The sequence below is a fragment of the Solanum verrucosum genome, unplaced genomic scaffold (genome assembly GCF_900185275.1).
Source record: "Solanum verrucosum unplaced genomic scaffold, falcon-dt-bn FXZP01000289.1, whole genome shotgun sequence".
Taxonomy (NCBI): domain Eukaryota; kingdom Viridiplantae; phylum Streptophyta; class Magnoliopsida; order Solanales; family Solanaceae; genus Solanum; species Solanum verrucosum.
The window spans coordinates 933,172-951,491 of record NW_026020016.1 but is presented as its reverse complement, the minus strand read 5'-3'; the positions used below and the strand labels follow the sequence as shown (position 1 = coordinate 951,491).

The following is an 18,320-nucleotide window of genomic DNA, read 5'->3' as shown; positions in this document are numbered from 1 at the left end:
GTACTGAGCCATTTGCATGCATCATTTCATGATCCATATACAGGTATTCAGGATCATCAACATGCATTTCATTGGGGTCATGTGATATTCCAGTTAATTTTGGTGAGACTTCTTATATTCCGGAGGACTTCACTTTTATCTTACAGTTAGTAGTTTTGAGATGTCGTGGGTCTTGTCCAGATATCCTTTTGTAATAGTAGAGGCTTCATAGATGGATAGTACAGTTGAGAAGTTTTTTTCATTTGTTTTGTTAAATGATTTAAAGATTTGAGTTTCATATTTCTGGCGAGTTGAATATACTATTTTATTCAGAGTTAATCTTTTGAGTTAAAGATTTTATAATTGAGTTCAATGGATTTTATTCAGTTTTAAGCTTTGTATGCTTGAGTTAGTCTTCCGTTTGTAGTCATCCAGGATGAGGGTTCGCTTGGGAACCAACAATGGTTCTTGAGTGTCGGCCACGTCCAGGGTGTAGGCTCGGGTCGTGACACCCATGTTGGCTACATGGTTTATGGAGACTTGAGTTATCTCAACTCATCCCCATATTGGTTCTCAATACTACTCCAAAAATGTAACTAGCTCATATGTTTAGAAACATAACTCTTCATGTGGTTTGAGATTATTACTCAAAAGTCTTTCTCTTAAAAGAGATGGTACTAAAAACTGCTCATGAAAACTCTTTTTGAAATCGGTGTTTCCTCTCATCTTAAATGTGAAAACATTTACTCTTGGGAATACTTAGTTCCCATATAACATTTTGAAGAAAATGAACTCGGCTCTACCCTTCCTCAAACTCAATGCTTAAGTCTAAAAACAAGTTTTAAAACAATTGCAAAAGACTTTTGAAAAGACTCTAAGAACTCTCTAGATTTGAATCTTAGCTTTACTTTGAATTTGAATTATGGATTCAAGGGTTATGATCTCATGTTATGGGTGATCTCTCGATGTTTAGACGTACCTTAGAGTCTAGAAAATAACTAGAAAACATAGGTACGATTCGAGGGAACTTAAAATGGAAAGAAGTGGGAAAGGGTAGAGGACTTGGCGACCTTGGCGTACTGAGTGGCGCAGGGCGCCAGACCCTGAACTATAGAGTCTGGGTTGGGATGCACTGAGTGGTGCGGCTCCCCAGAGCCAAAACTACATACTCCTCTTGCTAGCTCACTGAGTGGCATGGTGCGCCAACACCCTGCCCAGAAAACCTAACGAATTTCCTTACTCGTTTTCTAACCCCAATTCACCTAGAATCGAATGGTTTCTTCCCCAATCACTTAGATTCGAATACCTATCATTAGTGTACAAGAATCTACTTAAAAACAACCTTAAACCTTATACGATTATCTCAAGAACACATCAAAACCTCAACAATCAAGATTATGAAGGAAAACTTCAACAAAATTCATCAATAACTCATATCCTTTACTTTCAAGAATGAAAAATGGCTAAATTAATCATGATTGGTGCGTGGGTGAACGAACTCAACGCTATGTGAACTCACATACATCTTAGGGATCAAACCCCTGGTGAAATCCATGAAACTTCAAGAACTTGACGAAATCTTGACCTTTCTCTTCTTTTCTCTTCTTGAACTCTATTCTAAAAACCTAGCATGAATTATGATGGTGTAATAGACCACTAATTAATTACTAAAAATGAAATAAATCTGATATGGTAAGGAAAAGACCAAAATACCCTTATTAAATTCGGGTAACTTTCCTTAACTGGACAGCCCAACTTCAAACAGGAATATCTCCCTCATACGAGCTCAAAAATTAGCAAACTCGGTGGCGTTGGAAAAAGGATTCCAAGACGTTTCATTTGATATCTTATGGACCAAGTAACTCATCTTGTACTCAAAGTTATGGTCGTTTGAAGTTGACCCAAAACTCATACTTAACATAACTTGCCAAAATTTCCAAATTTATTCTTTCAAAAAATAGTTTCTTTCTAATTCTAGTTCTTTCTAAGGCAGGATGTTACAAATACTTGCATCACTGGAATTACATCATGATTAATGGTATAAAAGTAAAAAAAAATTACATTTATCTATTTTGACACATACAAAATTTCAGAAGCATTATCACACAAAAGTGTTGATCACCATTAATGATACGTTGTCATCAATTGTATATTTTAACGAAATATTATTTGTGAATATCAAATACACTTATTCCACACAATTGATAGAGAAATCATCCGCCTCCTAATTGCTCCTCTTTTGGTCATAGTTATGCAAATTATATATATATATAGACACTTTATAAATTCAACCGATAAAATCATAAATTTACCTAATATAGTGATCAATAATTTGTTGACAAAATAATTACCTATTTGAAATGAATCCAACCAAAGGTGTTGCCTCTAGCTATGAGGAAACATAACAATTTCATTTAACATTTATTGCTTGCATTGTGGTTCATTGAATAACTTGATAACTCATAAATTCAATATTTATTTGATAAACCCACTCAAAGAAATCTAACATAGAATTGGGATAAATTTTGGGACAATTTGTAGGTCATGGGTAATGTGGACCATTTATGAAACATTAAAATAAAAGGTTAAATAAGATGTAAAAATGGATAAAATGTATAAAGAACAAGTAGAGAGCTTGTCATGACCCGAGCCTACACCCTGGACGTGGCTGACACTCGAGAACCATTCTTGGTCTCCAAGTGAACCCTCATCCTGGCCGACTACAAGCGGAAGACTAACTCAAGCATACATAAGCTTAAAACTGAATTACATTCATTAAACTCGAATAATAAACTTTTAAAAAAGAATTCAATCTGAACAATACTCAATGAGAATACATACAGTTTGTAAAACAACTCAAAGAAAGTAAATACCAAAAAACTAATCAACTATGTCTATCTATGAAGCATCTACTATTACAGAAGGATTTTGGGCCAAGACCCGCGACATCTCAAAACTACTAATTGTAAGGTAAAGGTGAAGTCCTCCGGAATATAAGAAGGCTCACCAAAGTTGACTGGAATGTCACATGACCTCAACGAAACGCTTGTTGATGATCATGAACAATTGTATCAGCATCATTGGTTGAATGAAATCAGTACATTGACTATACAAGTAAGTGATAAGGTTAGAGTAAACAATTAACTAGCTTGAATGACTGAAAGAAACTCAACTGAATCAATACATGAACATGAAGTGAAAACCATTTAAACTTTACCATAAAATATATAATGAAAGCAACATGAAAATAATATACTTTACTTATGGGTAGTTTCTCTAACAGACAACCATTACCATAAGCCTAGCAATGATACAATGTTTCACCTCACGTTGCCAGGGCCATCCTATACTTTGTCGGAGTATAGGATGATATCGTGGATAATGATCCATTTGATTGGCCTTTTGAGAAGCAGTGAGGAGTCGCATGAAGAATCAATGTTATCCTATCCAATATTGGCTACGTAGTTTTATGGGACTTCCAAATCATAAAAGACTCTAACCCACTTCGGTGCTTGATACTACCCAAAATAAGTGATATAACTTTATGCTCAATTCACCCATTAAAAAGAATGGACTTGTTATTTAATTGAAATAATTTTCAAACATTAGACGTGTTTAAATTCTTGAAAACATGCGCTTGTGAACTTATCTTTCAAGTCCAATAATCAACAGAGGTACATATATATAAATAACATTTGTAACTCTTAAGTTTTTAGGAAATAGAACCTTTAAACTTTTTCTCAAAACTTAGTTTGAAACACAATGATTGAATTTCAAAGACTCTCAAGACTAATAACTCAATTGTTTCACATAAGCTATAGAGTCTTTGAATAAAGAGGACCAAAAGAAGCTAGATTTCAATACCTTGTGAGTTGTGCGCTCTCCTTCATAAACTTTCGAGAACTTGCTTGACCTCGTTTTCTAGAATGCATCTTCCCACAACTTGATCCACTCCTTGTTTAAACAAGAATGATTCATCCTAGATGTAAAATTTAGCATCATGCTTCAGCTTCTTTCTTTGTTGAGTAGTTGCGTCTGGTGGGAACACTTCACTCGCCAATAGATTTACTATATGAACATACCACTACACTTGGGAGATATCTAAGGCAATCAACTGCTCATTCAGAAACTCTTCACGTATTTTTTCTCCTTCATGCACATGAGAGAAGTCTTCTAACCTCGAAAGATGATCAGCTATTTTATTCTCTATACCTTTTTGGACTTTGATTTCAAGGTCAAATTCTTGAAGAATCAATATTCATCGAATGAACCTTGGGTTAGCATCCTTCTTGTTGAATATGTACCTAATAGGTGCATGGTCAGTATAAACAATCACTTTGGTACCTACCAAATACGATATAAACTTGTCGAAGGCAAACACTAGAGTAACCATCTCCTTCTTAGTCACTTTCTAATTAGCTTGAGAAGAATCAAGGGTCTTGCTAGCATAATATATCGAATGGAACACCTTCTCTTTCCTTTGTCCCGATATTGCACCTACTACTACATCACTTGCATCACACACGAGTTCAAATAATGGTAGCTCCTAATTAGGAGCATTCAAGATTGGAGCTTCAATTAAGTTCCATTTTAGCACCTCAAACGCTTTCACGCAATTTTCATCAAACTCAAATTTCACCTTTTTCTCCGAGAGACTGCACATAAGTGTAGCAGCCAATTGTTCCTCAACTCTAACCACTTTTGAGTCAGTTAATAGACCTCTTGTTTTCATCTCATCTGCAAGTTGCAAGAAACATCCAACATTCATATGTAGTAGGTCATAGCATCCACGATGATTTCCTTCAATCAAATCTTTGATTAACTCCGCTCCAATTAAAGTACACATTTTGCCAGATACTAAACACCATGAAGTGATCTTCCTTTGCCAGCTTAATTGACAAGAATATGAATCAATTTTAGAAGTGTAATGACATAAGAAAGAGCGGAATACTCTTATGATGGCAATTTGGAACAAAAATGTAACGTAATTTGAAAACAAAGAAGATTTAAATAATAGTATCACGTACAATTTCAACAAAAAATTCAGAATTTTTCTTATCCAGCAAGGAGTTCATCAGTTTGCATAGTTCATTCATCATCGAAGTCTAATTCCAATATTAAAGGCATTGATTTTTCAGCACAAGTACTGTTTTTTGGAATTCATGTTGTAGTCCTATTTGTTCTTCAGCGATTGTTGTCCATCTATCAACAGATTTGGCCAATAAAATTCTTAATTCTCTTTGGATGTGATGTAAAGTTCATGCATGTTCTTAACAAACTACATATCCATCATCCTAGTCAACAGTTTGTGTATCTTCAAGAGCAGGTATGGTGACTTTTTCAGCAGCTATATCATCATCAGTGAATTCACTTTGAAAATTCTCAACATCATTAATTTCACACTCATTCCTACCATCATTAATTTTCGAGTTTCTTCATTCTACCCAGGCCCTTAATGAATTTGTTGCATTAACGGTAGAAATGTAAGTTTTTATTTTATATGGTGATACACTATTACAAAGATTCATATTCATAGAAGTGTAAAAAATTCCATCTTTTGGTTGTAACTATAATCTATCTTTTTCCTACTTATAGAGAAGAATTGAGATGGTACAAGCAAGATTGAAGCGGTTTTTCTCTCCTATACTATGTACTTCAAAATATGGATAGATATGTTGGCTTGGAATTAGCAAAAATGTTTTTTTGTGCTACTATGACTTGCCCCTGACTATAGTTAACTGCAGTGTTTCCAATAACTAAAAACTTCATGTCTTAAACATCCTAATCTAATGTGTTCTTTTGAACTAGGGAAGAAAATTGTTCTTGTCCATTATAACATGGATGAACTAAGCATTGAAGAGAATATTGGGTGCTATTGAACTATAGGATACCAAAGATTTTGATCTTCACTTTTAAATAGGAAGCAACATAACTTTGTGAAGCTGAATTTAGCGAGGGTTAATGATGCCTCTTAATTAAATAATAATGAAAATCAAAATACTTGGAAGTCATAGTTCAATAATACTTGATCTTCTTTTCAACACTTGAACCAATTAATTATAAGTCCATTCATGTTATAATAACGGATAAGGACTATTATGTTCTCTAAATCATAGGGACACAAAAGATTTGCATGCTTAAAGTATGAAAACACTATTATTGGAAACACTTGCGATCAATTGCAGAAAAGCATAAGTAATAGTAGCAGAAAAGTATTCTTACTAATTTTTAAAGCCCAGATTTCTATTCATATTTTGAAGTTGTACAAAAGATAAAAATCGCTTCAATCTTTCCTCCTCCATCTCAATTATTCTATTAAGTAGAAAAAAATAGATTATAGTTACTAACGAAAACATGTTTTTTTACACTTCTATGTAAATTTAAGTCTTTACTATATTGCATCTGCCTACTTTCTAAAGAACGTAAATCTATGATTAAAAAATATATGTTAAGAGGCACCTTGTTCACTAGTCACTTCTTATTTCTTGAGGATGACACTCATATAAAGTGGTGGATACTTTAGTCAAACCCTAACATGTATTATTACTTCTAGGTCCTTAGTAGCTAAAATAAAGTAAAGTACCTCAACAAAGGAAATAATGAGAAATTTTCCTTAAAACACCACTATGCAAATAATTAATGAGAAATAGCTCACTTATTTCCTTTCAAATATAATTATTTAAAGAGATTAAAATAATAATAATCCTTAGCTTTAAAAAAAACAATTTTATAGTTTGTTAGCCAAAATTATGACTAAAATTTAATTTTGTAAAGAGGTTCAAGGAGCTCTCCACCCAAAATCTCACATACATAGCTTCTAGTTACCATGAGATTAAGAATATCAAAGAACTTAGTTTTGCTTTTAAATCTAGTTAAAGAGCAGCATCTTTGAAATAAACAATGAGGGAAGAGAATCAGGTTACAGACTACTTGGCAAACATGACTATAAAAAAAAAGGATATTGCATATTCACAGATTTTCGAAGCATGGATGTGAAAGGAAGAAGAATTATAAACATGGGCAGAGCAACACACATTCAAGGATGGTCAGATAAACACCTTTCGACGAAATTTTTTATGAATATACAGATTAAATATAGATATTGTTGAATATATATACTAATTGTTGAATACCCTTGACACAAAAAGAGAGATATAGCTCAGTGGCTAAAGTTATGCAAATTTTCCTCAAGGGCCTGGCTACGACCCAAGGCTCCTACAACTATATTTAGTTGTTTTTTCACTTTAACAAAGATCCTCTTTTGTTGTTGAAGATAAAATGAAAAACTCTCTTTTATGTTAAAAACAAAAAGTTCCTTTTTTATTAATCAAAACAAGCTAAGGATATCATTTAGTATTTGACTTTCTACTTTTTAAAAATAATTACTATTTTTTAAAATTTTGGTTAAAAATATTAAGCCGCCACCCCCCCCCCCCCCTGTCATAAAAGTATGAACACCCTTGACAAAAATGTTGGCTCCACCACTGATTATAAACATCAAAAAATTAAAATTTTCATATCTAAAAGTATCACCGATAAGGAGATATTTGGAAGGGAAACCTATAACATAGGTTTTTTCACATATACACCATTTACAAAACACACTTGGGAAATAAGAAATGTGAAATGTTATTTGGCCTAGGCTATTTCATCTAAAAAAAAGAACTCAGCAAAATAGGAGGATTTGAGCCAGATGGAGACTCTTTAACCTAGAAGAAGTTTTAATCACTAGTATGACCACTCTATTCAAGCACCACCTGAAGAAATCAAAGATGAGGTCAAGAATGGAAAAAGAAGAAGTAGAAATCACCAACCTAATAATTAAGCATCCTTCCTTGAGATAAGATCCAGAAATGACGCATAAGGTGTCACGACCCGAGTCTACACCCTAGACGTGGCCGGCACTCAACAACCATTGTTGATCCCCAAACGAACCCTCATCCTGGCTGACTACAAGCGGAAGACTAACCCAAGCATACAAAGCTTAAAAACTGAATAAAATTCATGAAACTGAAATACAAAACTTTAACCCAAATGAAAAACTCTGAATAAAATAATATATTCAACTCGCCATAAAATAGGCAACTTAAGTCTTTAAAACATTTAATAAAATAAATGAATAATACAGACTTCTCAACTATACTGATTATCTATGAAGCCTCTAACTGATAAATATGGAAGTCGGGACAAGACCCACGACATCCTGACTAAACTGAAAAGTAAATGAAATCATCCAGAAACAAGGAGGCTCACCATAGCTAACTCGAACTCCCGGATGTATCAACGAATCTCCTGTTGATGATCCTGAATACTTGTGTCTGCATCATGAGAAGATGGAGGCCACATGGATTAGTACGTGGAATGTATGAGCATGCAAGGGGAATTCTAAAACATAAACATAAGCTTGAATCTTGACAAAAAAAAAATTCTTACCTTTTCTCAACTCACTCAACCCAAGAATAAGATACTCAACTCAAAGATTAAATACTCGACTTCAAAGATATGATACTCGACTTGAAATACTCAACTCATGAATACTTAACTGAACTGATTTCATTATAAAGAAGTTTAAAACAAGTGCAATATAAAGAAAAGGAAAACTGTTTAAAACATGATGTCAACTCATAATCATAAATTCATTGTAACACCCCAGAAATATTTTGAACTAAGACTTGAACCATCCTTCGTTGTGAGTAGGATTTTACCAAAGAATTTAAAATTTCTTAAGTGTTAAGGTCACTATATGTAGCACCTTGAGTTCCAAAAAGAATTAAATTGGAAATAGAAAATTTTGAAATTTTGCAATTAAGCTAAGTATGAGTTTTGGGTTGACTTCAAACGATCATAACTCCTAGATCAGGATGAGTTAGATGTGCTACCAGATACCGTAGGAAAGATATTTGAATTATATTTCTAAAGCCACTGATTTTGCTAAGTTTCGAGTTCGGATGAGTGAGGTATGACCCTTTGAAGTTAGGTTGTCCAGTTAAGGAAAGTTAGCCGAAAATAGTGAAGGGTATTTTAGTCTTTTCCTTACCCAATCAGATTTAATTCATTTTTAGTATGGTTTTAAGGGTCTAATCCTATTAGGTTCAGTTTTATAATCCTAAAATTAGCCTAGGGTTTTAGTTGAGAGTTCAAGAAGAGAAAAGAGGAGAAGAGAGGAGAGGATCAAGCGTTCGTCGAGATGCTTGTGTGTTGTAGCGGATTTTACCCATGGGTTTGATCCCTAAGCGGTATGTAAGCTTCCAAAGTGTTGGGTTAGTTCACCCACACGCCAAACATGTTATTTTCAGCATAAGTTTCATTCTCAAAAAGTTGAAGGATTTAAGTTCTTGATAGGTGTTCTTGAGGTTCATTCTAAAATCTTGTTTTGTTGGGGTTTTGATGATTTCTTGAGATGAAAGTGATTGTTTTGAGTGTATTAGTGTGTACTTAGGATGGGTAATTGAATCTAAGGAAAACATGAGAAAATAAATTGATTAAAGCGATTTAGGGTCAGAAAACGAGAGGCGAAATTCGTCGAAACTTGGACTGGGGAGAAGCTGGCGCGGTGCGCCCCAGATGCGCCCAAGGGGCTGGGGAAGTGCGCCCATAAGCAGACTCTGAAGTTAGGGGCGGGCGCCCCAGTCCCGGAACGCGCCAGGGTCGCCTGCCCCCACTCATTTTCCGTCGGTTGTCCCATTTGAGTCCCTTTTTAGTGTACCTTCACTCCTTTTGATTCTAATCACTCTAAACTACTTATAAACACTTAGAAATCATTCATAACATGAATCCTAACCTTGAATTAATAATTCAAATTCAAGGAAAAGTTAAGTGTTAAGTCTTGAGAGTTTTTCCGATCATTTTGAGACAGTCCTTTTGAGGAATCTTCTACAATTTCTAGTAACTTGTTTCAAGACTCAAGTAAGTGAGCTTGAGAGTGAGGAGAATGTATTCATGAGTCTACTTGATCATTACAAGATCCTTCATACCATGAAGCATAACTCTTGAATTCATAATTCACATTCAAGAGAGAGTTAAGAGTAGAATTCAAGAAAGTCTTTGAGTTCAATTGTGAATCCTTTGAGATCAACTATTGATTTGAACTAAGTTTTGAGAAAGTAAGTAAGAGAATGAGAAGAATTGTATCATGCATTCCATAATGTTATGTAGACCTACGAGTCAAGTCGTTCATGCCCATAAATTCTGCATGAACTCCATAAGTTGAGTATCTTTGAGAGGAGTAATATCTCCATGTACTAAGTCTTAAGTATTGAGTTTCTAACCCCTTTGAGATTAAATTCATAATCATGGGACTATTACCTATTACCCATGAAGTCTATGAGTTGAATTGTTCATGCCCATAATTCTGCATAAACATTATAAGTCAAAAAATCTTGAGATGAGAAATATCTTTGAGTCCTTGAGTTGAGTAGTTCATGCTCATAATTCCGCATAAACCCTCTGAGTTGAGCATTCTTGAAATTTGTAGTATCATTGAAGTTCTTGAGTTCCAAGTATGAGTTCTATCTATGGTTATTGAAAACCTTGCATTGAGTCGTTCATGTTCATAAATCGGCATGAACCATATTTTTAGAAGTCTTTTACAAATGTTTAAACTTTGTTTTAAGACTTAAGCTTTGAAGTTGAGTAAAGAGTAAGAGTAAAGTTCATTTTCTTCAAAGAAGTATATGGGAACAAAGTATTCCTAAGAAGTTTGAAAATGTTTTCACATTTTGAGAAAGAAAAGGGAACATCGATTCCAAGAGAGCTTTTAAGCTGAGTTTTGAATAATTATCTCAAATCAAAGAAAGAAGTTGTTTTAAAACATATGAGCTAAGTATATTTTGGGAGTAGTATTGAGCACCGATATGGGGATGCGAGTTCATATTAACTCAAGTCTCCAAAAACCATGTAGCAATCATGGGTATTAATGGCTCATACTTTTTAGATGATCACATAAGTTAAGCTAATGGATCCACTAAGTTAAAGTGTTCTATATAACGGCAAAGTATAGGACAGTTATGGCAGCGTGGGCAAGACATTGTATCACCACTTAGGCTCATAGTGGTAGTTGTCAGTTAGAGAATCTCCCACATAAACTATATTAATTTATTATATAAGTAAAGTTAAGTTTGTTATTGCATTTTCTTTAACGAACTAAGTTGTTTTTACTATTTATAAAGCTTTCCATATATTGCATGTATATTGTTGCTTTATATTGAGTTGAGTACCCAGAGTCGAGTATCATATCTTTGAGTTGAGTATCTAATCTCTGAGTTGAGTATCTTATCTTTGAGTACTTCTGAGTTAAGTAAGTTGAGTAGTTTTGAGTATTCCTTGAGTTGAGTAAGTTTGAAAGGAGGTAAGTATGTTTCCACTTTTCATCAAGTTTCAAGTTTAAGTTTATGTTTTAGAATTCCCCTTACATGCTCGTACATTCCACATACTGAGCCATTTGGCCTGCATCTTTTTAGGATGCAGACACATGTATTCAGGATCATCAACAAGAGCTTTGTTGATACATCCAGAAGTTTGAGTTAGCTATAGTGAGTCTCCTTGTTTTTGGAGGATTTCATTTACTTTTCAGTTTAGTCAGGATGTCATGGGTCTTGTCCCGACTTCCATCTCTATCAGTTAAAGGCTTCATAGATAGTCAGTATAGTTGAGAAGTCCGAATTATTCATTTATTTTATTAAATGTTTTAAAGACTTAAGTTGCCTATTTTATGGCGAGTTGAATATCTTATTTTTATTTAGAGTTATCTTTTGAGTTAAAGCTTTGTATTTGAGTTATTGATTTTATTAAGTTTTCAAGCTTTGTATGCTTGAATCAGTTTTTCGCTTGTAGTTAGCCAGGGTGAGGGTTCGCTTGGGGACCGGCAATGGTTCTCATGTGTTGGCCACGTCCAAGGTGTAGGCTCAGGTCGTGACATTCATAAAAGACATACCATGCTCCCTCTCAAAGTCTATTTGTGCAACGCATGAATGAAGTCCCATACCCCATTCATACTAAGCCGAACCCCAAGAGGAACCATGCAATTTATACTGTGGGAGTTTCTCTAACCGATAACCATCACTTAAGAGTTATAGTGATGATACAACGATCTACCTCACACTGCCAGCGCATCCTATACCCGGCCAAAGGTATAGGACCTGAACTACTAAGTGGATCCACTAGTATATGCGAAAAGGATTCATCTAAAAAGTATGACCCTTTTTACCCATGATGGCTACATGGTATATGGGGACGTGAGTTATCTGAACTCAAACTCGCCCCCATATCGGTGCTCAATACTACTCCCAAATTATACTTAGCTCATATATTTGTAAAAACAAAACTCTTTCTTTAGTTTAAGATAATTACTCAAAAACTTAGCTTAAAAGCTCTCTTGGAATCGATGTTCCCTTTCTTGCTCAAAACTCTTTTGGAAATCTTAGTTTCCTCTCATCTTAAATGTGAAAACATTTACTCTTGGGAATACTTAGTTCTCATATATCATTTTAAATCTCTTTGGAAATACTTAGTCCCCATGTACTTTTGAAGAAATGAACTTCAAGCTTTACTTTTTACTCTTTACTCAACTCAAAACTTAAGTCTTAAAACAAAGTTAAAACGTATATAAAAGACTTCTTAAAAATATGGTTCACGCCGAAATATGTACTTGAACGACTCAATGCAAGGTTTTCAATAACGATAGATAGACTCAAATACTTGGAATTCAAGAACTTCAATGATACTACAAATTTCAAGAATGCTCAACTCAGAGGGTTCATGCCGAATTATGAGCATGAACTACTCAACTCAAGGACTCAAAGATACTTCTCATCTCAAGATTGTTCGACTTATAATGTTCATGCGGAATTATGGGCATGAACAACTCAACTCATGAACTTCATGGGTAATAGGTAATAGAGACTATATAATTTAATTAACGAAGCTTCCTATATGTGGAAGTAATTCGAAATATATTAATTAATTCTAGCAGAAAAATTAGGAATTATTCCACTAAAAATTGTATTGCACTCCTAAGTTTCATTTTGAACTTCTTCCATTAAACCTTATTTTACTCCACATGTTAAAATTTAGATAACATCAACATAATAATAATGTAATTCCAAAAGTGGGATCTAGAGAGGATGGTGTATAAGTCCTACTTTGTGAAAGCAAAGAGACAGTTTAATTTAGATACTAATTAATTAAATTTAATTACTAACAATTTATCTTATTGATTATATCATTTAGACTTCCGTTTAACTTATTTCATGTGACGGATATAAAGTACATCTTTAGAATTTAAACATAAAAACTCATAAGCTATTGAAAAGGTGTATCATCATTCTCTAGACCAAGATACGAATTTCGTCAACTAACTATTATTTCGTCAATATATGTTGTCATCATCCAATTTACTACACATATTGACCCACAAAAGAATATTAGTAATTTTTAGTAAATTGAAACATATAAACAATACATAAAACTAATAATAATTATACCAAATTAAGAGTATGGATATTTAATGGACTAGAAAATTTATTTTATTAAGTCAGTTAAATACTTATTTTTACTTGCATTCGTTCAACACAAACAAAATGTACTAGCATAAGAAGTCAAAATTTTATCATCCCATAATCAAGATATATATTTAGCTTTCTGTTGCGATCATTCCAATGACTTGTCCAAAATCATCTTAGATTGTGAACATACTCTTTATTATTTATATGAACTGGTGTAATTTTTCGTGTATAAATCAAACTCTATATACTAAATCATTAATTATAAACATGAAGGATACATAAAAAAAAATTATTATCGATTTAAATATATATAATAATATTATATATTTAATATTGTATCTAAGCTCATCGCCAATAGTATATATCATAATAAGGAGCTCTTTGACATTTGTGCATGGAGCATTTCATTGGCTTGGCTTATGACGAAGCTAATTGATGATTTTATTTAGTATTTCAAATGAGGTGTTTATAGAAAGATACCATTGCCGAAGCAAATGGCATCAATATGTAATAAGTTTGATGGTTCATTATTAGGAAAAGTATTTACAATATAAAATACAAGAATTTATTAAGCCAAACCTAAATACAGGTTTTCTAATTATGAAGTGTTTACTCTATTGCTTAAATGTTGAAACTTCCATCGAAAGGATCTATTATATTATGGCTTCTGTTTGATATCATTTGGGACGAATTCGTTTTAACATGAAGTTAGATCTATCCAAAGTTATTAATCTAGTATTTTCCTTTTACCTATGATCAACACATATATTTTTTTCAAAAATTATGTTTCTACCCTTTTTCCTTATTTAAAAAGATTTGCGTGTAAAATTCTTGGTGTCATTATTTTCTTATTATTTTAATTGTATTTTTCCAACAAATTGGTATTAGAGTTTCGATTGCAATATCTATATTTTTTGAAAATGACGAAAGTCAACACAAGTAGAATGGTTACTTTGATGACGTTAATTATGTCATTTGAAAGGGGGGGGACGAAAGATATGTTCTATGTCAAGAATTTTTATCAATCACTCGTTACCACTATAAAACCTAATAATAAAACAGATGACGACAGGTCTGTTGCACAGGTAGTGGATTGACGATAATGTGGTGAACTATATTTCTAGAGACACATGCTCGGACCCTATGAGAGCATATTAAAAGTTTGTATGCTCGGAATAGTGGAAACAACAAAATGTTCTTGATAAAGCAGATGTTCAACTTAAAATATCATGATGGGTCTAACAGATCATTCGAATAATTTTTCGGGTGATCATGAACTAGTTATTTGCTATGGGCATTAAATTTGATGAAAAACATTCAAGGCTTGCTTCTACTTGGTTCCCTACCACCTACCGGCCTCTTAGAGAAACATTTAGAACTTTATTATCAAATTCATTACCAGATTTGCATCAAAAATGGTACAAGATCTTCGATGGTGACAGTGGCTAGGCAATTTTCATTTTCATCTTCTTTTTTCCTTTTTGTCTTTATTCTCCTTCTTCAACTTCTGACACAACTTCTTTGTGCATCCTTTCATGTCATAATGATAGCACTCAATATCATTAAGTCTGCCTTTAGATTTGTTTCTATTATGTTCACTATTATGAAAATCACGCTTCTTGCTTCTCCCCCTCAGGACAGTCATCAGGGCTTCCGACAAAGAGGAACCTTGAGATTTTCTTCCCATCTCATCGTTCAGAACATTGCTCTTCACGAAATATATAGAGATCACACCATCCAAAGTAGAATTTGACAATGAAGTTCTAAATGTATCCTCCGAGTCCGATAGAGAACCAAGTAGAACCAAACCTTGAATTTATTCATCAAATTTAATGCCCATAGTAAATAACTGGTTCATGATCCCCCTGAAAGTTATTCAGATGATCTATCATTAGAGAATCATCATGGTATTTAAGCTTAAAATTTGCTTTATCAAGAACAATTTATTGTTTCCAGACTTCCGAGCATACAAACTTTCAAGATGCACATATAGAGTCAGAGCATGTGTCTCTCTAGAAACATGATTCACCACATTATCATCAATTCACTGCCTAATAAATCTACAAACCTTTATGTGCAACAGATTTCACTCTTCATCTATTTTATTATCAGGATTTTAGTGGTACACACTGACTGATAAAAAATCTTAACATAGAGCAGATCTTCCATTTTCCCCTTTCAAATGGCATAATTAACGTCATTCAAAGTAATCATTATACTTGTGTTGGCTTCCATCGTTCCCCAAAAAATAGAGATATTGCAAATCAAAGCTTTAATACCAATTTGTTGAAAACACGCGGAATAACACAAAAATATTCACAATCAAAATAATGGGAATAAAATGAAAAAATAATGACACCAAAAACTTTACGTGGAAATCCTTTTAAATAAGGGAAAAACCACAGGTCAAGAAGAGCAACTAATATCACTATAGCAAGAAATTTTACACGGTTGTCGAGTACAGTACTCAAAGTGACTACAATACGCTAAAAAGATATAACCCTCTTTTGATTTCTCACCTTACTAAAATATCACTCACACTATTTTTGCTTCAAAGATAATTTTCTTGTATAGTCTATGGTATACTTCACTTTGCTCTCTAATAGTTTTCTCTCTATTTTAGGTGAGTTCACAAATAAGCAAAAATTCTCAATTTATACGAAAGAAAAGCATGCATGTGTCTTTGATGACATAGGCAAATGTAGCAATTTCAAAATGTGAAGAGATCTTTTGGCCGGTTGTCAATTTCATCAAAGGTGTGAGTAAATCTTTTGTCCATGCTATTGATCCCTATCAACATATGCTAGGACTCGGGTACTACGCATGCTCCTTTGATGAAAGATCGCAGGTGTGGCTCCTTCCTATAGTCTCTACTGCCAACTCGTTTCACTCCAGTTTACCGTGGCAACTACAGCAAGCTGACTAGCTAGACTATACAAGCATTGCAGATGCTCAACATTACCACAACTTGGACCATTCTGGAGCAAATCCATTTATTTCTCTGAAATTTTAGCATCTTGAAATTACCTCAGGAAGATGCTTGTAAATGAGAACATAAGTCTAGGGAGAGTTATGGATTTCTGGCTCTAATGTCATTTCATTCAGTAGTTTTACATCTTATACATCAAATGATAATGGATGTTTTTCACTAATGCTTACACAGATAATCGAAAGGTTGGTATTGTCTTCAATATGCTGTTAAGTATGTTTACAGATATATCATGCAGAATTATTCATAAGGATTCAAAAAAGGGAATGAAATCACCATATTTTGGCTAAATGAGAGAGCACATACACATCTTTCACCTCCTAGCAATAACAGTACATATGTTGATGCTTAATTAGTTCATGAAGCCAATAGTTTCTTGTTCGTTCCAAAACCTGGCAAAGCTAGTACATGGACGTCATACAGGAAGATACTGTAACGGTTCTAGGAAGAACAAAATCTCGAAAAAACAATAATATCATTGCTAAGGATAGCTATCCTAAAGTTGAAATGATGTGAGTTGTAATACCTTGAATTGTTTGTGCTTTACTTTTTTCCCCTAACATTTGACACCAAATCCTTCAAGAACTTAGCTGATTTCGTGATTGGCGAATTCACGGCCATCAAGTTATACAAAACATTCTCAACTTCAACAATTGATGGCCTTGTTTTAAACCTTGAAACCACTTTCAACTCTCCATCTTCTTCGACGAACACGTACCATTTCTCACCACTCAAAACACCATCTTTAACACATTTAAACATCACCCCTTTTCTATTACTCAATATCCCTCTAACCTCCAATCCCATAAATGAATACACAACCTCAAATGAACCAACAAATCCACTCATCTCACCAAAACTACTCTCTTCATCAAAACCCCATTTAGGATTAAAAATCACCACAGGCTTTGGGTACAATGTATCAGAAATCTCCTTCATTGCAGTCAATCTTGAAGCCTCTGGAGCCATAAACACTACCACATCAGCAGAAATTTCAATTCTTGATGAAATATCTAAATTTTCAATAATGGGGTTGGAAGATTTCTTCTTCTCAAATTCTGTTTGTGCAGCTTGGGTTAAGGTTTGGTTAGGCCATAAAAGTAGAATCTTAATTTTTGGGGATTTTCTTTTGATGGGCATTTCTCCAAAAATGTCAAAAGCAAGTTGGGCTAATGCAGATGGGGAGTCATCAACAACTGGAATTTCGACACGAAATCTTGGTTGTTTGAGTTTCTTGATTTTCCCAATGAGTTTGGGATTGTTAAGGGGTTTCTCTAAAGTAGTTGAAAGAGAGAATTTTGCTTGAGAAATGGCATCTTCTTTGGTTGTAGGTGGAGTAGGAGAAGATAGTGAACATTGAAGAGGTGAAAAATCTGACTTGGGTTTTGTGAAGAAAACAGAGTGATAAAGATTGTTAAGTTGTTGTTTTGATCCTAAAAAGCTTAAGGAACTTGCTGTGTTATGAAGTTTGTTCAGCTTGAACTGGAATGAAGGATGAAGATTGGAAGCCATTTGAAGTCAATTCTTGTCAAAAGGAACAGAATTTTTGCTAAGAAAATAGGTACAATTATGGAAATATGTGTTCATCTGGATAAGGCTGTAGAGAAGTTTCAGTAGCCTCACACAACTTGATATTGTAAAATTCTTGGTTAGTCATTACAGGTGTCAAAATTAACGCATGAAATCATAACTCGACAACTTATTCAAGTTTGGACTAATTATTGGCCTGTCCAATTTTATATTTGAATTTGAGGACTTTATAACTTTATTTGGATGGTAGTTACGTATTGTTTCATAATAATATATCATATTGTATCATATTGTTTTAATGAATACTGTGGATATATTGT

The 18,320-nt window shown here is 33.7% G+C and overlaps 1 protein-coding gene across 1 annotated transcript; it reads right to left on the bottom strand.

Annotated features, from left to right (window-relative positions):
• Positions 1 to 16,723: 16,723 nt before the first annotated feature.
• LOC125820914 (uncharacterized) lies at positions 16,724 to 17,982 on the bottom strand. Its single transcript, XM_049500340.1, has one exon. It carries the CDS (start codon positions 17,980 to 17,982, stop codon positions 17,014 to 17,016), a length of 969 nt encoding a protein of 322 aa, XP_049356297.1. The 3' UTR covers positions 16,724 to 17,013.
• Between the last annotated feature and the right edge of the window lie 338 nt (positions 17,983 to 18,320).

What these genes read in the sequence shown, in the direction of transcription:
- LOC125820914 (XM_049500340.1), bottom strand. Translation starts at nt 17,982, where the DNA reads ATGGCTTCCAATCTTCATCCTTCATTCCAGTTCAAGCTGAACAAACTT.